General features: G+C 33.3%; 1 protein-coding gene across 1 annotated transcript in view; it reads right to left on the bottom strand.

The window, feature by feature from the left end:
• LOC110446561 (titin-like) overlaps positions 1-26,447 on the bottom strand; it is a 210,776-nt gene that overhangs the window by 61,733 nt on the left and 122,596 nt on the right. Inside the window, exons 34-45 of the mRNA XM_021491768.1 lie at positions 25,040-25,136; positions 24,114-24,342; positions 23,627-23,957; positions 22,135-22,338; positions 20,915-21,043; positions 20,014-20,114; positions 15,724-15,805; positions 14,315-14,482; positions 12,202-12,345; positions 10,165-10,230; positions 8,540-8,836; positions 6,336-6,434 (exon numbers count right to left, since the gene is read on the bottom strand). Of these exons, the coding sequence (XP_021347443.1) occupies positions 6,336-6,434; positions 8,540-8,836; positions 10,165-10,230; positions 12,202-12,345; positions 14,315-14,482; positions 15,724-15,805; positions 20,014-20,114; positions 20,915-21,043; positions 22,135-22,338; positions 23,627-23,957; positions 24,114-24,342; positions 25,040-25,136 (1,947 nt within the window). The remainder of the gene's footprint in view (positions 1-6,335; positions 6,435-8,539; positions 8,837-10,164; positions 10,231-12,201; positions 12,346-14,314; positions 14,483-15,723; positions 15,806-20,013; positions 20,115-20,914; positions 21,044-22,134; positions 22,339-23,626; positions 23,958-24,113; positions 24,343-25,039; positions 25,137-26,447) is intronic.

Below are 26,447 nucleotides of genomic sequence, written 5' to 3'. Positions count from 1 at the left end.
GGCAATTCTTTTTTAATTTTACGTGAAAAGCATTGCTTGTTTGTTTATAAGTGACCAAAGCTTTCCTGTGAACACAGAGAAAATTTGTGTCTGAGCTATGTTGTATACATAAGTGTTGGTTTTTTAAAAGTGTAAATACATACCATGTCGGATCTCTCTAACACAACCCAGCTCTTCTGATTCACGTTGAATTTTCTCTCACAGGTCATAGGTCAAAGGACATTTGTCAATTTTGTTAGAAAATATGTTAAAATGCTCTTTTGCTATCGATCACTTCGGAAAAATATCTTCATGCTTTTTTGAAAGTGTGCCGTGTCATTTGAAATGCAACCGATTTCTGTTCTCAAAAATGAAACAACTGGCCCATATCACAAAATTTTGTAATAAGATTTTGAAAAGTTGACTTGTGAAAAATATACACCCAGTTGTTTGATTTTTGCATTTACACATGATTAACTGAAAAACTGCCATGTAGAACAAAAAAATCTACCCTAAAATAGTATGTAACTGTATGTATTTTCTCTAGGTGTGACTGATTGCGGTTTTGTATATACATTATTTCATCCTAATTTTACCTTTATGGTCACCTACGGATGCATATTTTATTCATAAATATGCCCGAAACAGAGGGAGGTTACTTCCCTTTGATCCCATTCACCATCTCAGTAAATATTGTCTTGCCTTCTTTGTTTCTGAATCACACAGGAACATTCCGGAACTCTTCACACTTTGGAGGGGGAGAACTAACATGGCCAAACTCATGCAAATATTACACTAAGCGTATAATATGTTATACTAGTATCAAGGTCTATGACTTAATAAAGCTATTATCTTTGACTAGCCACTATTCATGGGAGAAATGTAGGATTGGAAAAAGGGAGAGTACTCATGCATTTATATCCAATTTTTTTCCCAAAAATTTGGATGCAATTTTAGTATTTCTAGGTAAATAATTTCAAAATGCTGTCCTTTTTTTGTTGTTGAAAAACTTCAGCACTAATTCATATTTACACATGCTTGTGAACATATTTCTATTGTGGTGATATACTAGAACTCTCGTGATATTTCGTCCTTGTGTCGATGATTTAATGCGGACTTAGTTTGTATAGTGTGTCTACAAAGAGGCTATCGGGAACTAAACTACATCAACTTGCAAGCAAACAAACTGAAATTAAACACTATCATGAAAAAAAAATGAAAAAAAACAAAAAACTGTGCCACAACAGATTTAGGAAGTTTGAAGAAAAACAAAATGGAGAATTCTGCTTTTAATGTTTGGGTTTACCAAACAAGATAAACCTTAAAATTTGGAAATACTTTTCGGTAAATTATTATCGTTTCTTCGTTGTTGCGAGTAAATTCTGCTGTGCTGATGAATTATGAGTACGGGAGAAATAACCGCCGCTTACCAGATAAATTATATATACACATGCCAACAGCCAGGGTACGACACCGGTACAATGATAAATCATGCTAAAATTAGAAACAGTTTTTATGACATCATTCAACGATGAATCCTTTACCAAAAAATCTATAGGCAGGGATATGTTTTTAAAACCAGCTTTATATATAGATTTGGAAAAAAAAAAGAAAAAAAAAAGGAAAACAGGATAAGAGCAATCGGACCGGACACTAATTTGAAAATTCAACATCTACATGATCTAGAGAAAGCAAGCAAATCTAAAGATTTTCCTGGATTGTTTTTAAAACATTTTGTTTTTTCAAGAAAGTTGCAAGAGGAACTTTAAAAAGAAAATCCATGGAATCTATAAATAGGATTCCTAAGATTCTTTGTCAAGAGTTTAAATATTTTTAGAGAAATATTGTTTATAGGTAGAATGTTACAAAAATCTATGGGAAAAAGAAACCAGGAGATATTAAAATAAAAATATGCAGATAAAAAAAACAGAATTGTATAAAATAGAAAAAATATATATATATAAAATATGAAACAATAACTAATGTTTACTACTGAGATCTGTTATCTTGGGAGGGATAATTAAGAAAATAATTTGTGAAAATATTCACAACAAACACTAGTGCAATTGTGCAATATTAAACATAAGCTTGGCCATATCATTCTTCATAACACCAACTACAACATTACATATCTTCCCCTCAACCAATCAAAGTCTTTACTCATTTACTAAAAATTATGGTGTTGAATAACATCTGACTTTATTCTTACGAAGATGAAATCATTTTGCTAACCACATACAACAATTTTTTATGTCTATCTCTTTTCTTTTTTATAACCTTTTTCATCTAATTTTTTTTTAGAAAATATCTGATAAAATTTATTTGGTGTCATTTCTTTAAAAAGAAAAAAAAGAATTCTCTATTTAAACTGATTTTGTACATTTTAAATTTCAATGCTTTTAAAGTATTATAATATCCAATCTCATTTTCTTTTTTTCTTTTCAGTTTTGATATTTTACTTAACATTATTACGGTATCTAGATATAGTATCTCATTTTCATTCATTTTATTTCATTTTAATTCATTTTTCATATTTTTTCCTTTACATTTACATATTTCTTAATTTTATTTACACTCGTCATTCTGTTTCATTTCTGCAAATAAGATATAAGACTCTCGTCAACTTGTGTGACCCTCCTGCTGTGAGCATGTATATCGTACTCAAGGACATCATGTGCAACAAAACCTCTATAGATGAATGGCTCGAAGCAATCAATCATGCAGTGTCAGATATTTACTAAAGCATGGAAAAACAAGCATTTTACGGAAAAAAAGAAAATTTAGTCAATTTTTTTCTTCAAAAAACATTAATGGTCATTACCTTTCATCTTATTAGACATATTCCAAAGAAAGCTTTGAATTATTTTTAAAAACTTTTTTTACATTTTTTTTTCATCTAAGTTTGTACCAGGAGCCAAACATGAATTAAAAGTAATGTATGGACAAAGATTCCTTAATTTCTCGTGAAATTTCTCTCTTGATTCCATTTTGTTTTTCTGTTGCCTTGATTCTTGAAAATTCAAATTGTGGATACGTAACTGTCCCTCAAAATTCATCAGCATACTCAAATTGACGCACTCCCTCAAAGCTCTCATTGGACAAGAGATTGAGATTTTTACCGATCAACATTAAAAGCAGATCACCAAATGTTTCTCATGGGGCAGAAATGAATGAAAAAAAATAAAGAAAAACAAAAAGAGGAAAACAATGCAATGAATTTTGAAATTTGCTATATCCAATTTTATTGGAAACGGTTACCATGACAACAGTGCATTAAAAGCAGTAAGAGTAGTTTATGACAGAAACAAATTGAGATCAGGTTTCAAAATAGATGCGAAACCCAGCTACTTAATCGAACAAGTTATCGTCAATACACATATTAAATATTAGCTCTAACCATATGGGATAAATGTAGATAAAAATTTCAAATGTTAAAATCTAATTTTTGTCGCAATTTTAAATACATGCAAGTATTGATCACCTGTTTATATATTAATTCTGGTTAATCGTACAAACTTGTTAAATATTTCTAAACCTTTCCTTTACGTAAGTAAATTATACTTGTATAAACATAATGTAGCTGATATATGGGATCCTTTGCAGGTATTGCAATATATATATATATAGATGAGAATTCAAATTATCTAGGTCAAAGGTCATAACAAAACCAGAAGGAGGCTTGGTACTGTTTGACTGATGTGGGTTCCAAATGAAGCACAAACATGTTGATATATATACATAATTTACACCATAGCAATGCTAAGCTTTTAATTCAGTTAAATCATCAATTATTTTTTAAATAATTTCATAGATTTTGGATTCAACTGAGCGTTGAGATTTGTAAGATTAATTTTTTTTTTTTTTTTTTCAAATTTTCTTTTTTTCTCTCTTAATTTTTACTTTAAAGATATCAAATATAAGGAATTACATATTTCAGCCTAGAACTTGCTGTAGTGTAAAAATGTACATTACCACTTCAATCCAACAGCAAAGGGGTTGAACACAAACACTGCAAATTGTGGATGGTTGAAAGGAAATCTCATTCCAAAAATGTTTTTGCATTCCATTTCAATTTCAAGTAAAATGGTCTTTCCACTGAACTTGAGGATGCACTTCCTTTGATATTTGAAATCACCATCTCTTTTGCAATAAGAGAAATAATTTCTGAAATTCTTCACTCCTCACCGTTTTTTTAGCACTTAGATATGAATGAACATGGGAAAAGGCTGTTTGCATAACAAATGAAATTTCATTTATCAATTTATTCTCTCCCCCCCCCCCTTTTTAATAGTCCAAGAGAATTCAACGAAGAATTTCAGAAATACAAAAATCTGATCAAGCAGCCTTCTAGATTTGCTACATGTTACAATACCTGCAAAGAAATCTATCAAAGTTTAATTCAGAATTGAAGCCATTTTCTGAGGTATCTAGCCAACTAATAAAGTCCACTGTTAATAAGAATTTTGATAAAAAATACTTGTTATGGAAAAATAGAAATTTCCAAAACATCTAAATAAGCTGCCAAGATTATGCCAGATAGAATAGTTAGATTTGCAAGAGTTGTCTACCCTTGGAATATTTTTGCCATGAAATTTATAACATTTTTATTCAATTTTTTTTTGCTGCGAAAATATATATTTAGAAATCATCAAAGAGTTAGTTTATCGGATAAGCATCATCTCACTAATAATATTACTGATCCCAATGAACAATACAAAAATCTAAAAACCCTAAAAAATTTCAAACGTCAAAGATTCAATGGATAACATTTAACACCACAGCTAAGACATTCAACAATGAGCGAGATATATATATATACATATAAGTATTAATCATGATTAAACCCTGAACCAGTAAGCTTACTATGTTATATAACTCCATCAGTTTAGTAATGGTAAAAAATAAAAACCATGACTTTTTTTTTCTACTACATGGCAAATCTAGGCATTAAACTCATTTGGTTACACAGTATATAACACATAATTACACAATGCTTTTAAAAAAACATTGTCAAATATTATTTATCAAAATGGAAAATAAGAAAACTATTGCAAGTTACAAAAGTTGTCAGGTACTATCCAAGTTCTGCTAAGGAGAACCTTATTTTATGGCGAACTTGACATGCGTTTGAGCTCATAAAATGTGTCCGAGAACCATGCACAGGGATACACATGAATATTATTATGCCATTTTTATATTACTTTGTCACCTTAACGCATGTCCACTGTGTGGTCGAAATGTATATATAGCACATTTACGTACTGAACGTCGGCTAACGTGGAACCTGCCTTACTTTTCACTGTCGCTCCTATATATCATATCTGCCAATTTCTCATCCACCATGCTTAATTGGGCACTGTTGCTAGCATTGAAAATGATGACCCTCTAAAACTAAATGTTTTTTTCTGTCCTGTCATGGAATATTACACTAATAAACCCGAGTACAATTCATGTTAACTGATTTTGTGAGGTGCTAACACAAATTTCATCTTCTGAACCATTGCTGTGAATTAAGGCTAAGACTTGCCATAATGGTTTTATGTATAAACCAGCCATTCATTAATTTGACACGCCACATGGAGGTATTCTGCTCTGTAAGATGGCAGCCATTTTGTTTTAAAATATTCTATGACTTTGGAAAATTACATCAAGCTCATGATGGGATTTTCTATGCCCGTAAGTTATCAGAAATACAGATTTTCTGGGAATAAATTTATCTAGATCTAGAGAATCATTCATTCCTTCATATATACCTGTTTGACACAACGAAATATTGCGAAAAATTCTGGATAACAACCCAGTTGATGAATGTGCAAAAACAGCAGAAGGAATTTCAATCATCAAATTGCAAATTAGGTTTTCCTCACAAACAAAAAACAAAAATTGAATATGAACATGTATTGTTTTACAACTTCAGTGATAAAATATGGTTAACAAAATTAATGACCCTGTGATTTGTGATAAGTTGAAGCTACTGGCCGTGTTTTTTTCATTTTTCCCCCTTGTTAGTCCCTGAGGTTTGTTGCAGTAACAACAACACTGTTGCTATGGTGATACCATCACTCAATATTTGGTAACTATGGAATGAAAATGCTGCCATATGCTTTGTGCTGTAAGGGTGTGCAAAACAGTTCTCGATTTTTTCTGTAAATTAAAGCTAGCAACAGCACAAAAACATGTGGTATTTTAAAATTCTTTTTCCTGTTAAATATTTTATACTTCTTTCCTCTGATTAATGAATGCTATACAGAAATAAGCTTGGCAGGTTCCATGACACATAAAACAAACTGACATAGGATGTGCCCCCTTATTGGGCCTCGACAATGACAAACAAACATGGAGCCTAGTCTACACACCAGTTTCCTCTGGTTGGGAAGCCTCGTCCCTCGGGGGCTCACCGAAGGATAAACTTTGAGCTAAGGCCTCGATTGCTTCAGAATCTGGTGCAACTTGCTCTGTAAGTACACAAGAGAGAAAGAAAACGAAAATTTAGTAAAACGGAAAACATTTTATGATATTTTGATTTTTCAATCATTATGATCATAAGATTAATGACTGTTTCTCTGAAAGCAGTTGGTTAATTTAACTCATTCACCCCTGAATTTTCATAATGAACTATTCCAACCTTTGAATTGGAAGAGTTCAAATGTGTGTTCAGGGGTAAATGAGTTAAAGGCAAGCTCAGAATCAACAAATTGTACAAATCTACAACATAAATTCTTTAGGCCATAAATACATTAATTATCCAGTTACTACGGTTTAGAATTGAATTTTCTGATTTATTCTAGAACATCATGAATTTTTTCAGGATAGTGTACACATTTTAAGAATCAAGAAACACAAGTGCAGTATGGTATGGAAAAAATTTGGGCATAATACAGAAAATTATTTATAGTTATACTATTGGAGGTTGGACTGAATGCTTTTGTAAATTATCAAGTTAATCACTATCTTTTTTAAAAAACATTTTTTTAGAACAATACATTAATTAAGACGAAAGATTTTAGAAAATGGATTAAAACAATGTGCTGATATAGAAGACATCAACCGAAGAAGACAAAGAGAAAAAAATATCACACAATTCCGTGAGGCAAGGAATACTTACATTTCTAACTGGACATTTGTATATTATTGTAATACATTTAAGTTTTGATTTCATTTAAATTATAGCAAAATAAAGCAACATCTCATGTTTATCTGGGGAAGAACAGGAGTGGGGCATGATCATGAGGGGTCAAATGGAAATATACTCAAATGAAACAAGGTATACTATTTGCAAATTTATATCGTGTGTGTTTAATTAATAATTTCTATATTTTCAGTCGTATTCAGATATAATTTCGTAAATGTATATATATCTATCCGAATATGGAATCATATCATAATACTGTCATTTTGATTGATGTATGTTTTGACTTTATTCATTACATTTCAATAAATATATTTTATGACATTTAACATACTTGTCAACTATCTAAAATGTCCATGGGAGATATAACGCAGGCTCAGAATTAAAAACATAAATAAAAGGTTTGTATATATACCAAAAGGAAAAAATAACACTTTCAAATGGCATCTTTTATATATGATCATCAGATTTTAGAAAATAGAAATAGTTTAGGAAATTCACTGGTTGAATATGATCAATAATTTAGGGTACAAAATAGGGAGTCTAGCTCCCTCCGAAAAAAGGAGAGTTGGCATTTATGATGATATTGTAGGCAGAAAATGGGCCATGGGGACAGAGAAAGGGGGACTTCAAAAATTTCAGCATCTTAATTACACGTAAACATAGTTCCAATGTATCAAGTCAATCTTATACAGCTCAATCAACTACATGTTTCAATAAGGTATCTCATCACAACAACGAAAGACAAGCAAAATCGAATTTCTTCATCACAAATCATGCAGATAATTTTGTACATGAAACATAACATACAGGCTAAATACATTTTATAATATGGTTACATTTAGTGTAATTACAACAGCTATAAGTATTATAGAAAAGGTTACAGAAAGTATAAGATAACAGTATACTTGGAATATTTCGCCCAGTCAAATATTCACCTTTTAATCATTAAAATCATGTTTACACAGCTTTGATTTAGCCCTTCACATACAGTTATAGACTGGCCACCGTCTCTAGAATATTAAATAATTAAGAAAAAAAATTAACTCTAATAATTATGATCACTTGGATGTCTGATCCTAACTAGGGGGAGATAAGCTAGTAGTAAAATGCAGTCGAGATATTCTTGATAAAAACTTAGGGGCTGGTGGCCAGTCTAATACAATTACTGTATATTATATGCTGTGCACCAATATTTGTTGTCAAGATAAATTTTCCCTCATTGCTGAGAGTCAAAAAGGTGAAGGTTAAACTCATGCTAAACACTCCCAGTATACAGAGTATATATAAATACATATATTGAGTATATAAATGGTAAAATTGACCAGTTCATTGCCTCTTTTGACAATGCTGAAAAGTTCGGCCAAAATATTGCGGAAAAGATTTTTCCTCAAAAGTGCCATTGACAATGTCACAAGTGCTGTACAACACGGCGTGGAGATCGGTCCCCGTTACACAAAGCTGTGCTATTTTTAGTACCTTCCATAACCACGGTTTGCTCCGTCGTACCAGACGGCGTAATGGTGGTTATTTTTTTGACAGTTTTCCACGTTTTACCATTGTCATCAGACTCTTGGAAAATTTCCTCAATCTCCTCCGTGTATATTTCCTCGTACTCATCTGCAGTTTCCGCGAGATTAGTAAGCACAGAACTCTCGCCTGTGGAGGTGTGATTAGCAGCAAGTGAAAGGACAAGAAGAATTGTCAGGCAACAAAGCATTTCTTGATGTCAAGGTTTAAATTTATATCCTACTTCTAGGAAAGAAAAATTGTACTACACAAATTTAGCTACGGAAATAGCATAATTTTAAAGTAAGTTTCAACAATGACCTTTTTGTTATAAATTATGCTTCAAATTTGGCCAGAGAAAATGAAATCAACAAAAAAATTGTATTTTTTTTCTTGTTGAACCATAATTATCATGTTGAAGACTTTGTAATGGCTACCCTTCTGAAAAACACATTTTTAACTCGGAGGATCTTTGCTCATACCAAATTCAGTGTCGGTGATAGGTTGGGTTTCTGAACATAACAAGTACATTATGGTACAAAGTATATAAGGACAGAAAGCACCTGATGAAAACAGTTAACACGGTTCCTAGTCCAGCATTTGCGTATCTACACTTCTCTAAGAGAACTGACAAGATACAGTATCGTGCAGCAAGTCCTAACTCTACTTATCAAATCCAGACAAAATCTACATCATGCACTTGTTCCCAACAACTCCCATCAAACTTTTAATCGAGCCGAAACACTTGTGTTTACATAAATTCTGGGTAAATTTGCAAACTTCTTTGTGGACTATAATGAGCTTAAAATCTTTGTCTGAATTACAGTCTGACATTTATCTATAATATTTTCTGTCAAAATCTACCTTTTCTCTCGCACAAAAGAATTAGAAGAAATTCACAAATGAGTTATACTGGAATTAAAACCACAACTCTTTACTTTCTTATCAGTTACGGACATCAGGTTTTAAAGTAGAGATAACCATTTCATAGTATGTTCGACGAAGGGAGACAACTCTATTGAACTTAATAGCATTTTGGTGGACTTGATAAATAGAAAAAAAGTTTGCCATCTTAGTGAGTTCGGCTGGGTTTGGGCTAATGGACATATGGTTCCTTAGAGTGTTTGTTTAAGCAATGCATTATACATGTCGATAAATCATTGGGAAAATTATGAAAGATTCGTTAAGAGAGATTGATATTAGAAAAGCGTCTTTACCGGAGGTCTATATGATAGAAGTATTAGTACACATCAGATGTACGACGTATATAATTCAGAGACATATTTTATGCAAACATCTGAAAAGACGGACACACTTCAGAGAAACACACAGAGTAGCAACGAAATTAGACAAGCATTGTTGATTAGCATAGAGAACTTCACAGCACACCAACTTAATATACAGATCGTCAAACAGAACGCAAGTCAGCGATGCACAGACTAGCCCCGCACAGGAGCATAGGACACACAGACAGACTCCTGTACACCAGTGAGAGAGTTATACAGGACTAGGTGAGTATACATATTCGACTATGTGCCAGTTTCTACCTGAGAGGAAACTTTTCTCCACGGGACTCGGGGGTGGAGTCCTTGTTCCCTCCTGGTCCTCGGTGTCTGTAAGATCCCAAAGGTAGTGTCACGTTTTATTTCCCCAATTAATATATTCCTCAGATATTGCCAAAGTTACTACCCAAACTTTTCCTTTATCAGTTATGCCTGTTTCCACCAACAGAATCCAAAATTGCTCTCAAATCCAAAACAACACCCATATTATCCAAAACGCTGCACAAAAGTACCTCTGGTTTGTGTTTAAAACCATATACAAAACAATGTAACATAACATTCTTTATTAATTTTCTTCCATGGTGCTATTAATAATTTAATTTATTCTAAAGATTAGACAAAAGAACATCCACCTTGATTCATGAATTGTAGGCAATATTTATCGAAATTGAAAATCAATTCTATGTCAAATAATTTGATTATCTACGCCTGAATTAGAAAATATCAATTAAAAACATGATTATCTACATCTGAAAAAGAAGTAATGAACACATGGATTGTCTCCCCTGAATGCTACAACCATACTTCCCCCACATGTACCCTACTCAAACAACACACAACTAATATCATAAATCAGACAACACCAACAAGCAACAAATATTATTTCCAGAAGAAAAAAATCAGATTTTCTTAACTTATTATTCTAACATCATTACTTCAAAACAAAAGACACACTAACACAAGAAATACTGACAACATTAAACAGAAATCAGAGACCTCTGGTAAGTTAGAGATGATAAAGAAATAAGGAAAAACCAGGATTGATGAAAAAGACAATATAAAACAAACACACCACACCTGTGCACATCTGCGACATCTACAGGGGAACCAGAGAAATAGAAACGTGTGCAAACATCCTCCATGATGAAGGGGGTGACAGTTGTAAGGCAAATGTATTACAGAGTTTTTATATTGAGAGGTTCTATTATATACAGGGATTCCATTTTAGAGAGGGGTCAGTATATACAGGGAATCCTCTGGAGAGGTGACATTGTACAAAGGAAATCCTCTATAGAGAGGTGTCATTGTAAAAAGGGGGAATCTTCTATAGACAAGTGTTTATATACAGGAATCCTCTGAAGAGAGGTGACATTATATAAAGGGTTACTATATCCTCTGAGGAAAGTTGACATTGTACAAAGGAAATTCTCCATAGCTAGATGCCATTGTATCTGATGGAATCCTCCATAGACAGGTGTCATTATACACAGGGAATCCCCTGGAGAGAGGTGACATTTAACTCAGAAAATTCTGTATAATGAGGTGTCATAATACAGAGGGGACCCTTTAGAAATGTGTCATTGTACACTTAATTCTTTATAGAGGTGTCATTATGCAAAGTGAAATCATGTTATTAACGGTGTTTTAATAGTTACTTTTACACACAAAATTGTGTAAATTTGAATAGAAAATTTTAATTAAAAATTTCAATATGTTAATAATAAAATTACGACACAAAAGAAAGTAAATTTTTCATGGCTTTTCCATCCAAGTGTATACGTATTTGGTTTTACATTTACATTCTTGCACTTTGTGTACATTTTGAAATTTTATACAGGATTATTTTTCATGTTATATATCAATTTAAATTTTTTGGAATAACATTTTAACTGTTAAATTCCAGCAAGTCATATAATTTTATGTTAGAAGCGTGCACATATATGTTGCATTGAATGTTAAGTTACCTGCAGGTATTTGGTTATTTATAATTTTGAGTTTACAACTAGGAAACATATTATGTCTTAAATAGGTATACATGTACTTATGAGCATTATATTGCTTAAAATTGTTTATAATTACTACAGTAGTAATTAATAAAAATATGAAGTTATATATTTTGTTTGGAGTATTAAATGGTAAATTTCAATCATGCCTGTTAGTATTGGTTGACCTTTAACATGGTGTTGATTACATGCAAGAATAAAAAAAAAAACTATTATGGGATGTGTTAAAAAAAAATCCACAGATTACACCACGATACCAAGGTTACAACGATAACTCGACGGAGCCGTGCTTCAATACCTTGGCTTTGTGCAGCCATTTGCTGTGGAGCACTTTGCTGACCAACTTCCTCCAGTTTAGAAAATAATTCGTAGGCAGCGACATCACGATCGTGACGATTTTGTGTGAGCTCATCCTCCTGGATAGATTGCCTATCATCCGTATCTGAAGTGTGCCGAGGTCACATGATATCAAACTAATGTCACATGATTTCAAACAGAAAGTCACATTGTATCAAACTAAAGGTCACATGAATACAAACTTAAAGTCATGAACTGAAAATCACATGATGTCAAAAACAAAAAACAAAAGACATTCTGAAACAAGGGAGATAATTAAGGGTCACATATTTCTGCTTCTGCTGGAAAAAAAAGGCATTTTAGACATTACCAATCATTAAGAGACAGAGAAGCTCTACTGCCTACAATAGCTGGAAAAATATTTCCATTTATTTCAAGCACAAGCATAAAAATAGTCACTTATGGCTAAGAAGTGTAACACAGAAATTTATCACAGTAAGTAATCAGGCCAAATTAAATGAAACTTCTGTTTCTTGTGACCCTGTCAACAATAAAGAAATATGTTCTCAGTTGTACTGATTGTTTATGCAAATCCTTTAGAAAATAAATACTTCAGAACAACAATACTGATTTTTAAGCATATTCCTTTGAAACAGGATATTTGGCCTGAAGTTTCATTACTGATCAAGTTGGTACAGATTTTCTATCCATGCATTCTGAAGTATGCATGATACTTTTGACATTAAAATTTCAACATTAAAAATAACATTTTTTTATCAATAAACATTCTAATTGATACTTAGCTTAACATGCATTAAATTCAGAATAATATTGTGAGGAAGTAGATTGTATTTTATTTATGTTAGTATATGTGTTAGTTTTGTGTTCTAATTTAGAAGCGTGCTGTGTAGTTTTCTAGAAAATGAGGAAAAAGCAATGAAGGAGGAAATTTCATTCCTCAGTATTTATGTAATGGTTAGTAAATGAAAATTAAAAAGGTTTAACATTTGTTTTTTGAATTACTTAAAGATCCTTTACCCACTGCACTGTGGTTTTGCATATAACAGTAACCTCCCTTTAATTTCATTGTGGATACATTTGTAGCACAGTTGGTCCAGGATATTTCCATTGACTAGGTAGGTAGCTCAGTTGGTAAGAGCGATAGTATAACAATCTAAAGTCAAGGGTTTGAATCCCGGTCCGGCCACTTTTTACACCCAGAACCCTTTTGTTGATTATATTTTGCTTATTTCATCTTTATTATTTTTCATAAAAGTCTCTCAAGGTATGGTTTTCTTTTCAGAAATTATTTATCAAAGGTAAAGTTGTGCTTGAAAAAACCCAGTAGTTACAGTTTTTGGCAGTGGTACAGGGATCCTTAATGGCGATACATAAGCTATCTCCATGGCGATTAAAGTCATACTTTTCACTGAACACATTTTTATGATCATATAACAGGTTCTAACTTAAATTTTGGATATTGACTATTGTTAAAAAAGAAATTGACAAATTTATTTGAAATAAATATTGAGTCTCCTCCTGTTTTTTTCATAAATTTATGCAGGACACAAAAAATAAAACAAATAAAAATTACACAAAAGGTAAAATAAAAAGGAAATAAATAAGAATAGGAAACAGTCACCTAATATATAAAGTAATTTTTTCTTTGTTACCCAAAATTTGGAAAACATCAGTTTTGTTAATTTTACTTCAGACAATTTCCTGTTTTTAGTTTTTATATTAAAGTGTGTATTAGAATATAATTAAGTTATAAATTGTAAGTAATATACACCAAGATCTTTACTCTGTTAATCACACTGACAAAGAAACTTCACCTAAATAAAGTTATCGATTTGAGTACAATTATCACAGTATGTCAAAGAATAGAAGCCAAGCCAGTAATTACGAGAACATCTTTAGTTAGTGGCGTGAGAATTTCCAGGATTTTGTGACGATTTTCAGCCAATGAGTTTTGTTAGAACACAAAGTATACAAGCCATATGATCCCAGTTAGTGATGTGAATTTTGGACGAATTTGTCGTCGTTATAAATCCCCTGGTGTTAACATGCAACGAGAGACATGCTGGATAAAAGGTGCTGAGCCGACGTTATACCTTGTTGCTTTGTCTGCTTTCTGTCTTTCACTTCAGCATATTTATCCAATTGTGAAATCAAATCGATGAAGTCTTCCTGGTTGCTTTCATGTTTGACTTCCTCTTTGGCGACCCCCCTTCGGGAGTCGACCTCCATAACAATTTGATCGTCGTCACCCTGTTCGGTATCTACACCGACAAAAAACGGTCACCACATGTCAGACATAGCCTCTTTTTCGTAATAAAAGCCCCCAGATACGGTACTTAAACTCTTCGATATAATAGATAAAAGATTCCTGAATAAGAATGTCTTCCGAATAATATCATGAGTATCAGGCAGAACATGAATCGGTTCACTTTATTTTCACATAAATTTAAATCAAACTGTAAGATTTTGGCTTCTTTAGAAAAATTGCCCTTGAGATTTTCTTATATATTTGAATTTTCAAAAATATTTCAGTTCACTCCCTCAATGGTTATTTACATATATACTTTATTGCAAGTATCTTTTTTAAATTTTCAAATTTCAACCCTGTGTTGAACTTGTTATTTTCTTAATTTACTCTCAAGGGCCAAAAATGTGAAAATAAAATGGGAGTGAATATTTCCAGATATATAGTGAGCTTTAAGCAAATTCTATTTCTGAAATGAAATATTGCTAGTACTACAGAGCACCAAGTACACACAGATTTCTACCTATTCAGAAAGCATGACATCCTTTGCTTTTCAAACTCATAAGCAAGTGAAATGGTTGTATATTGTATACAGATATTCAGTAATTTTTATGAAAATGATCTTCTTCTGTCTTAATTGTGTGGGGGGGGGGTTTCACTTAAAGATTTTTTTTTATTATTATTTCATACCTTTTTTTTGTTTCAATTCATTCACCCCTTAAATTTCAGAATGAACTATTCCAACCTTTGAATTGGAAGAGTTAAAATGTGTCTTCCGGGGTGAAAGACTTTTTTCTTTTATTTTTTTTATTAAACATTGAACTTTATATGAAGGTTGTTTTATAGAACTATGGAAAATGAGGATGAAACAAGAATACATAAGGATGAATGGGAATAAATGAAGCTGGGATGAATATGAAATGAAGATGAATCAATGACACAAGAACAAATGGGATTTTAACACACAAGATAAAACACTAGCACAAACGTTTTAGCAGATGTGATCAAATCACTCATGATTTTAAGAGTAAATTCAATGGTCTTATTTCAGAATCAAGTTATTCAGCCGACTAGAAAAAAATATTTGCTTAGGAAACATTATTTGTGCAGATATCTAAATCTAGCAAGTTAATCGTATGGGTATTATTCCTTTGAAACAAGCCTACATGACTAGCACATATGTCTGGTACTTGTGTCACACATGAGTTCCTGTAACACACTAACACTATTTTACACACATGTTGTTTTTATACACACCTTCCTCGCGTGCCTGTGGTGCCGACCTCTCCTCAACTGAACCAACGTCACTTCCTGATTCTTCTGCTACAGATTCTGATTCCTATAAGAATACGTAAATTTGGACCAAATTAGCATTTGAGGTATGATATCCAATCACATAGCTTGTAATATAACTGATAGCCAATCACAAGGCTCGTAATATAACCGTTCCCCCACCAGGTTCAAAACAATGGCAGATCACAACATCAGCGGAGTTGACAGTTTCACTAAGCTTAAGTTTTACAGCAGCTACTTATAATGAGCTGAAACCAAGTCTGAAGCTATATTAATTACACTTGTAGTATTTATTGAAAATTCAGAACCTTTTTTTATACTGGAAAAATATTCATAAGGCTTAATATGCGTCAAAAAGTGAAATATTACAGAAATATATAAGGAAGAAATTGTAATTTTTCATTTTTTTTTTTAAATATTTGGAAATATGAGTACTCTTGTGTATATGTTGAGTCCGATCAATTTTAAGCTTAGAACAATTTTCAGTTTTAACAATTTTGAAAATATTGCACATTCACACATTAATTTTACCATAATGGATTTAAGGCAGATACAATAAACACATGTGAAACACAAGTTTTATAGATTTGTCTGGGTCTAGTTTATAAAGGATAAGCTGCAGTTAAAAAAATCATATTTTGTTATCGTATTTCACCAATAGCTGTTGATTTCCCTATTTCATAAAAACATATGTTCTTAGACCATCTATCTAGCTAGAAGTAAGAACATGCTTGTTCCGATTTATATATAGAAAGAAAGCACCAATATTTTATTTCTAGCCAGCTAATTCCAAAATGCAAAATACAAAATAAAAGATGAAAATACAAAGACTATATCCGAAGAAATTCATTACTGAAAAGACATGAACCGGTTTATATAATATATTTGAACAGTACAAAACCTTAATAATATTTTGTATACCAGTATCACCTTCATTTCTGTTTTTTGACTTTCATCTTTCACAGGGCAGAGAGTCATATCCCAGACTTCATTTAATGTAACAGTAGTTATATATATATAGATAACACATGAGATTTCGATCTTTTGAGTATTTTGAAAAATATTTCTGAATTCAGAAAAGTAAAAAAAAACACTGCAGAAGTGCAGCCTCTTAAAAGCTTTGTTATGATTTTATGGACTGATTCAAAAATACTGAAAGATTGAAGCAATTGATACTTAAATTGTTCATATCCATGAAATGGGAATAACGAGGAATGGGGGATACATGCCAAAAAAAGGGTCCACTGCAAACAAAAATATGGAAACAAACACCTTATCAAGCTATCACATACATCTACATTATTATTCAAATATGATACATATTACTGTTGATTTATTTTAAAATGTTTTCAAGCATGATTTCTCTCAGGTATTAATTTGATAGATATTTGTTTCAGCGATAAACTACCATAGGTCTCATAGGAAACTTACAAAATTATAAATCTGTCCAGAACTTAAAACCAAAATAATGTGTTAACACATTCATCCCTACATTTTTAAAATGGACTCGCCCAGTCTTTGGTTTGGCAAGGTTCTAATGTGACTTTAGGGATGAATGGGTTAAGTGAAAATGTTTGAGATCAGAAATCATAAGATTTAGTTAACAAATAACTCTATTCACACTTACACATATTCAAATATTGCTATATTTTTTCTACTCTATCTTACAAAGTGCTTCTACAAAACAAACATATATATATTAAAACCTCATTATACTGCCTTCCGTTTGTCCTGATACATTTTGGCGTTATACAGGGGTTTGACAATCCTTCAAGTGAGACATACAATTTGTTCAGAGAAAATAAATCCCACAGGATTTTGAAATATATTGGCAGTAAAGGAGGTGGCAAATTAAAGAAGGGCATTATATTGAGGTTTTACTTTAGAAGTGAAAACAGACTTTCCTGACACCAGATTTTGAGGACATCTGCTATATCCTATATGACGGTCAAATCTTGTTGATCTGTCTTTATTTAACACTTGAGTTTCGGACACAGTGTCAATGACCCAGTCCATCCTGATGTCAGTAAAGTCAGATTTCATTGTACAATTTTTATGAGAATTCATTGATCTTGAAATTTTCGGGAGAAACCCCTTTGGGTCTGTCTTGATTGCTAAATACAAAAACTCACCTCACATAAAATTTTATCATTTGAAAGTTACTTTATTAAATTCCCACATATTTAAAACTTTACATATATATTACTGATCCACTTAAAAGATAAATGTGATTGAAGTTTTAGTGGCTTAACAAATTATTACATTCACACAAAAATCTTGTATTAAAATTTGTTTTAAATGGTTAACAGTGCTTTAAGCTTTAATTAAAAGGTAGACAACTCTGGTGCCGAGTGCAAGATGGTGGAAACCAAAGAAAAACTTGCAATGTAATAATTTTAACGCAATAATGTTACACAGAAACACTGTTGTTATGAGTTATTAAATGATGTTGAGTGATATTTTCATTCGATAACGATATAAATCTATGACAGTGATAACAATCAAGAAGACTTAAATCTTTTCTTTGATTTCCTTGAGCACCAGTGGGTAAGGACTGCACACCTAGTTAGAAAGTTACTGCAAATGTTTTCCGATCCTGGCAGCATTTGGATTTTATGTGTACAAGCCTAGGGGAGACATAGTTCCTGGGATTTTGTAGTGAAGATACAACAAGTGATTTTTGCGTAAAAAAAAATTCAAACAGGAAGTCTTTTCAAGATGTCAGGTGTGAAGACACAAAAAATGCGTTACGTTATATAAAATTAGGAGTTAGGACTAAATTATATCTTAATGCCTACATGACTATGTTTAAAGTTAAATATTGGGAAAAATTAATCTATTACAATATTTATACCATTTTTTTTCTTCTGTAAAAATTAAGTCGTAAATATGATATTGGTGGAAATTCACACGTGTTCAGTCACAAGGTTTCAACGTCTGCAGAATAACTTCTTTATAACAAATGCTGAAACTCTGTCCTCAAAGAATTTTTGTTTAATTCTAATAAATTTTGAACAACCATTATGAACTGAGGAAGTTTAGTTAGAAAATGAGTTCAGGTAATCTGGGGGTATCAATTTCTACATTTAATATTCAAAAGCGGGATAATGGATTTCTTAATTCAACATTCAAAAATAAATTTCTTTCATGAATAATGATTTTGATATATTCCTTATTCAAGTTATTGTCTGATTTTTTCACCAAATCAAATAGTCATACTTAAGTGGATCCGAGTTATTTTTCTATTTTTCAAGGTTAAAGCCAATTTGAGTTAATGAAGTTCCTCTGCAGTTTTATAACGAATTTGTAGGTCACATAAATAGGTCTGGTTACATGCTAGGGGAATACGGGTACAGCAGCACTACAACTAGGTCAACTTGACCTAGTTCTCACCTGGTGAGGCTCAAGGTCATGAAGTAACTGGAATCCACATGCAAATGGAGAAATTTTAAATGAGGAAAAAAAAATTAAAAAAAATAAACATGCAAATTATTACTACAGCAAATCAAAATTTCTTCAATAATTTGGATTTTGGTCAAAGGAGGTTGAAGCCCGGCAGTAAACGTAAAAGGATCTCGGGAAATGTCCAAATAAAAATAATTTATTCATGCATTCACAACCAGTGGAATAAATGTGCCAAGGTTGATTAAAAATTGGAAGCACATTTTTTAAAAGCAGTGTTTCCTAAGAAATGAGCTATTCCATCTTTTCGTATTGCAGAGTTATCTTATCTTGTGAGCAGGTATTGATTGTTACGTCATTTGTTTGTGAGAGTAACGTCATCAATTTTTGAGAAAGCGACGTAATTTTCTCACACGAACCAATGGTAACAATCAATACCTGCTCACAAGAGCAGATAACGCTGCAATATGCAAAGACAGAATAAGCTACAAATCAGTGATAATGGTTTAATAAAGACAAGCACAAACTTGACAATGCTTAAATTCCTTAATAACTGAAACAATTTCAACAACATGTAATATTAAAATAATAAAAATAAAAATAGAGTGTTGACTAAAACTTACATGCATGTAAGCTTTCTGTAACATATCATGGCACATATTGATTGTTTTTAATGAAGAATACAATTTTTTCCTGATTTTCTGAAAAAATGATAGAGATTAATAATAAACCAATTGTATTACTGTAGTAATTTTCTGGCAGAAACATTATTAAGCTATCCACCAATACATAATAACAAACAGTCCTGAAACCCATAAAATGTTTCCATACAAAACAATATAAAAACATTACCTTGATGATGTCTTGTTCATCATACTGGACATCCAAAGACATGCCTCGTTTCATGGAGGAATCTCTGGAAATACCAACTTCTTCCGTAAAAGTGTCAAAACCTGTTGAAAAATTAAATTATATACATTTTATAACAAGCACAATAATAATAAGAAAGTAAAACTACAATATTATTTTAACAAAACAAAGTGTATTTGAAATAATTCCAGAATTTATTTATTTATACATTTGTATTTCAACTTAAGGTATTTTTATTAGCCTAAAAGTTGTTTTTACGTTGTCTTTAACAAGTCATATCAGACACAAGTATGGTATAAAAGGCAGAGAAAATCCTGAAATCGGAGAGCAATATAGGCCATTTTCAGAAATTTTCAATCAATATAAAACAGTAGAGGAGTCATATATGTAAAATTGAAAAGAAAATGGAAAATAGGAGGGACCTATTTCAATTTTGATGGACCCAGGGCCCTTATTGCCCCCTCCTGGATTATTCAAGTACAATGTGAAACACTTGAGCTCAACTGTACTGCAAACTGTGAAAACAACAATCTATGTTGACAGATATTTACAAACAAATGTAACAATCTACACATCATTTGACTATACTGCATAGTTGTACATTGTTGAACATTGTAGCTTTGCCTAAAATGCCTGTGTGTCACCATTTCAACTGTGTGTACACATGTACAAAAACAAATTACAAGCACAACTTTTACCTGACATGCTTTGTTTTTCCTTACACACCAACTTTTTTTTGTAAAACTCTCTCTGATTGGTTACCATTTTCACTTCCTGAATCCAGATATCGGATTATGTGATTGGTTTGGAATAATCATCTCCACTGTTTGTAAGAACATTTTTTATTGGCTGATAGTTAATTAAGTGCATTGTTAAAACCAACCTGATTGGTCCATAGCTACCCTAGCTGCTGCTGCCTCTACTTCATCTTCTACTGTTTCCACATTGTACATACACTTTTTGACAACATCTTCTCTGTTTATCCTGGTTAAGGCTTTCTCTAACGCATTGCCTGAAATAAAAAAGAAATAACAAAAATTGTAGTTCAGAAATCAGAGCCTCACTAAACTTTGTAGCTATAGTTCTTTAACTCATTCACCCCTGAAGTCACATTTGAACTCTTCCCATTCAAAGATTAGAAAAGTTCATTATAGACTTTCAGGGGTGAATGAGTAAACAATTTTTTGGTTCCTCTTTTCTTTTTTTCTTCTTTTATTTTTCAATCCTTCAATCTATGGTACAGCATGTGTATCACAATTGAAAAGTTTTTGTATCAATAACCAAAAAGTTATACAAAAATGAATAAAGAAATTATTTTGTAAAATACCTTCTTTTTTTTTTCTTCAAACGTTTCATAAATTATTTTCTACACTAGAAATGATAAAAAAAAAGCATCATTGCAAATATCTGACAAAAAAAAAATCCTTCAAAAATAACCAACTTAAGTACTTAAGTTTCATCCGAACCAAAAATTAATACAGTGCTGCAGATTTTCAGTCTATAACCTGTAGATAAATATTATTCAATTATAGCCTTTAACCGAGGAACGCAGTTGAAGGCTAAAACAGTTCTATTATATTCAAAACAGTTATGTAAGCAATCCGAAAAAAAAAACCACAACAAAAAAGCTATGGAAGCGGGACGGTGTGTTTGTTTGGAGACACATCATAATTCTATTTTTAGAAACACCCAGTCCTTAAACGAAAATCATGCGCTTCAAGTCAATCGGTTTTTATCGGTGGACACATGATGCACTTCTTGCAAATTACTTGTTGCGAATAATATGAACAAATAATAATTGATTATAATATGAACTAGAAAATGTCTGTAAGACATGAATGGGCCCCCCACCCCCCGTCACCATGTGCAATTAGTTTCAGTGTTTAATGTTTGATGCAGCGGGACATGACGGACATGGGCAACACTATATGCGCTCTCAATTTTATGGCGGGAGGGCATACAAAGGTGTGACCTAATCAGCAGGCACTCCAACATCAAGCGAAAGATATGACGCATAAGGTATCCTGAGAACCTATTTCAAATCACCAAAATTGACACAGTTCGGTGAGTATATTACTGGTAGATAAATATCTGAGTAGGTACCTGTGGCTTGTTCTTTGTCCTTGGCAACCCAAAGCTGAAGCATGGCAAGAGCCTGGTCGTTAACAGTGTTGTAATCATTCTTGATCTGGTTTATCTCCCCTGATGTGAAGTCCAGTTGTTGGGCCAGGAAGACCCAGTCACCCTTAAGGGAGTCGGCGACATCGTTCAGTTTGATTTTAGCCCGGCTTACAGTGTCCTCTATCACTGTAAATTATTGGGAAAATTTTCATAAAAACATGATTTCAATAACACTTAATTTTCAAATGAATATTTTTCATACAAAGTTTTGACAATATCAGCAATTGTTCTGGATATCTATAAGCAATCATGGCAAAATATTCTCCAAATGAGATCCAAGGGAATATGCCAGACCCCAAGGCCAATCCTTGTAGCATATCTGTATTAGATTTTTCATGCCAAGCAATTTTATGTATGGTTATGGGGTGGGGATCTCAACTGTTTCCAAGCTGTGACTTAGATAGGTCCCTAGGGTTGTGGCTAGACCCCAGGATCAATTCTAATATCATGACTGCATTTGTCTCTTTTTGCCCAGCATTTGTATATATAGTTTTGGGGTGGGGATCTAAACCATTTCAAAGATATGATCCAAAGGTTAAGTCTCCAAGGGTGGGGCAGATCCCAAGGCCATCCTGGAAGCATATGTGCATTCATCTTTTTATACGCAGCAATTGTATATATGGTTATAGGGTGGGGATCTCAACTGTTTCCAAGTTGTTACTAAGAAACTAGGTCCCTAGGGGTTCGGTCAGACCCCAGGGTCTATTCTAATATCATGACTGCATTCGTCTCTTTATGCCCAGCATTTGTATATATAGTTTTGGGGTGGGGATCTCAACCGTTTTAAAGTTATGACCCAAGGACTATGTCTCCAAGGGTGGGGCCAGATCCTAGGGCCATCCTAGAAGCAAATGTGCATTCTTCTCTTTATACTCAGCAATTGTATATATGGTTATAGGGTGGGGAGCCCCACCATCTGTACAATTTTGAATCCCTGCCTCCAATGAATGTTTTTGATCAAATATGATTGATATCCAGTGTATAGTTCTACAGAAGAAGTTGTTTGTAGCAATTTAGCCAAATTGCCCCTATTTGGCCCCGCCCCTCAGCCCCCTGTGGGGTCAGCCCAACCATTTGTACAATTTTGAATCCCCACCACCTAGGGATGCTTCCAGTCAAATATGGTTGATATCCATCACTTGGTTCATGAGAAGTCGATAAAAGCAATATAGCCAAATTGCCCCCTTTTGGCCCCACCCCTCAGCCCCCTGGGGGGTCAGCCCAACAAATTGTACAATTTTGAATCCCCACCACCTAGGGATGCTTCGAGTCAAATTTAGTAAAATTCTAATCAGTGGTTAGGAAAAAGAAGTCGTTTAAAGGAATTGTTGACGCACGGACGACGGACGCCACGGTATGGCATAAGCTTACCTTGGTCCTTCGGACCAGGTGAGCTAATAAATACTTTACTCACCAATGCCATACTCCTTGAGCAGAGAGGAGCGTTTACGTAGCTCAAGGGCAGCGTCCCCGTCCATCTCCATGGAGCTAGATGTGGACATGTCGGGAAGGGAGATATTCAGGTTACAGATGGGGGTCTGTGGCACCTCTCCGCGAGCCACCTTAGGCTCCTTCATGAATGCCACACGTGCTGCCGGCTCTTGGTCAAGGTCACGGATTCTCACAGTACACGGGAGTCGGTTCTCTCGAAAAGCTTTGAAATCGACGTAGAGTTGGTCACCGGACTTGGTAATCGGGATGAGATTACCAGCCATCTCCACAAACTGTTGTCGGCCTTCTAACACCTATGGGCATAGATAATTTGATAATAAAATAATCTAGATCTCAAAGATATCCTTTTCAAATTTAATATCAAAATTTGAACTTGCAGTAAGTATTGGAGAAATTCAGATGATAAAAAGGATTTGCAAAATATAGCATTAAAAATCAATTTTGCTTACCTCTACGTCTCGACTCCGTGCTACTTCCACGAAATGCTCTTGTTTTTCAAGAGTCTTATCGATCTTGTCATCTGTCATGCAGAACATACGTAGCTTGCCTTCTTGTTCACCAGTGCGTTTGGCAAACACAACAAACCGTGCCATATAGGGTACCACCACTGCCTCTCGGTACAGCTCTGTGGCCATCCTCGTCGCATCGGAATAATTCTGGCAATCCATCAACCAGAATCTGTAAACAATAGCAACATCTTAAAGGAAATGAAGCTAAATGTAAAGTCTGACCAACGTCAGAGAAGAAGAAAATATATAGGTCACAGTGACCTTCATTTGATACATTGGTGTAGTTTTGTCTGAGGATGCATTATCCTCATATGAAGTTTGATGGCTATTTGACTTCCAGTAAGTCTTAAATTGCCGAGATGTCAACATATGGACGTACAGACAGAAAAGGCAAACACTTAACTCATTCGCCCCTACATATTTAAACTGGACTTGCCTATTGTTTGATTTGGTACGGTTCAAATGTGACTTAAATTTAGGGGTGAAAATGGGTTAATGACCCTCCATTATGTTGCAGGTGCATAAATACAAACTTGTTATAACTAGAACCGTCATCCGGAGGATAATTAATTTATCCCCCCCCCCCTTCCCTGCAGATGCTGGTAGTTTATACATCATTTAGTGACCTTGACCTTGGGGTCAACTTCTTACTGAAATTGGGACTCAATTCTGAAACCAAACTTTCAATAAAATCTGCCTATTAGTTAAGATGGAGTTTCCAGGACAAGTTACTGAGGACGACAGACATCATCCAGCCAGGGTGATTCCAGTATACGGCCCTCCTAACCTGTTGCAGGGGGTATAATTATTCACTGGATAAAGAGTGAAAGATCGGATCAATGTTCATGATGCGAGGAGCAACCAACCTTCCTGACACTCTAGTCGTGAAGGAGACACAGTCGTTGACAAGTTTGAGTTGCGTCTGATCAGTCAAGTCATCCCAAATGGCACTATCAGTTCCCTCTGTAACATAAACCAACACCATTGTATTTGTAAAGTCAAAGGAATTTTATATGACATAAATGTGCAACAAAACATATGAAGTGAAATATTATTGATCCGGACTGTCATTCTCATAATAAGTTATGGCTCGAAAACAAGCAGGCTCAGCTTAATATAAAACACCACATTTGGCTGCCCAGATATATAAAATACCGTGCTTATTTTGTCTGTTCATTCATGAAGAAACGGAAGTCATTCATTAATCCCATAAACATAAAGAAAACTTGTATCTCTTATCATTTTATGACATTAAATTTACTGTAGCCAATTTTCATGGAGAAAGCCAAAAATTATGGGATTTTATTTACATTCAGTTATTGAGCTGAAGAGATTCTTCACCAGTAATTAATAAAGAATTGCTGATGGAAACATTTTTAATGGAATCAAATGTGTCTAGACCAACAAGGTTAATTTTTATGAAAACAAGAAGACGCTGTCATCGATATCCCCCGCTCCCAATGCGAAATTCATTAAAAACATGAAGCTTAAAATATAGGTCAAAATCAGCATCCGCAATATGCATTCAGTAGAGAAACCCTATATAGACAATTGATGCTAGTATAATCAACATAGAACTTGTAGTAGGTAAGATATAGATGAGAGCAATTCCTCTCAAACTTACATGAGGATAAGCATCCGCAATATGCATTCAGTAGATCAACCCTAGATACACAATTGATGCAAGTATAATCAACATAGCAATTGTAGATGACAAGATAGAGATGAGAGCAATTCCTCTTAACCTTACATGAAGATATGAGCAATTATATTATACCAAGTCAATGAAGCGTAAAATTTAGGTCACAATCAGCATCCGCAATATGCATTCAGTAGAGCAACCCTAGATACACAGTTGATGCAAGTATAATCAACATAGCACTTGTAGTAGGCAGGATGTAGGTGAGAGCAATTCTTCTTAACCTTACATGAAGATAAGAGCAATTCTTCTTAACCAAGTCAATGAAGTGTAAAATATAGGTCAAAATCAGCATCCGCAATATACATTCAGTAGAGCAACCCTAGATACACAATTGATGCAAGTATAATCAACATAGCACTTGTAGCAGGCAAGATATCGATGAGAGCAATTCTTCTTAACTAGGTTCATGGTCAGATGCACGGACGGATGCACCCGATTTCTATATCCCCCGCAAACTCGTTTAGCAGGGATAATTATTAACTTACAGATTTAAAGTTATGGTCTATCAGAAAAGCAACATTTTTTTTTTCATTTTCAAAATTCATATGTTGCATGAATCAAACTGCAATATT

The sequence above is a fragment of the Mizuhopecten yessoensis genome, unplaced genomic scaffold (genome assembly GCF_002113885.1).
Source record: "Mizuhopecten yessoensis strain PY_sf001 unplaced genomic scaffold, ASM211388v2 scaffold357, whole genome shotgun sequence".
Taxonomy (NCBI): domain Eukaryota; kingdom Metazoa; phylum Mollusca; class Bivalvia; order Pectinida; family Pectinidae; genus Mizuhopecten; species Mizuhopecten yessoensis.
This window is presented reverse-complemented; position numbering and strand designations above follow the sequence as displayed.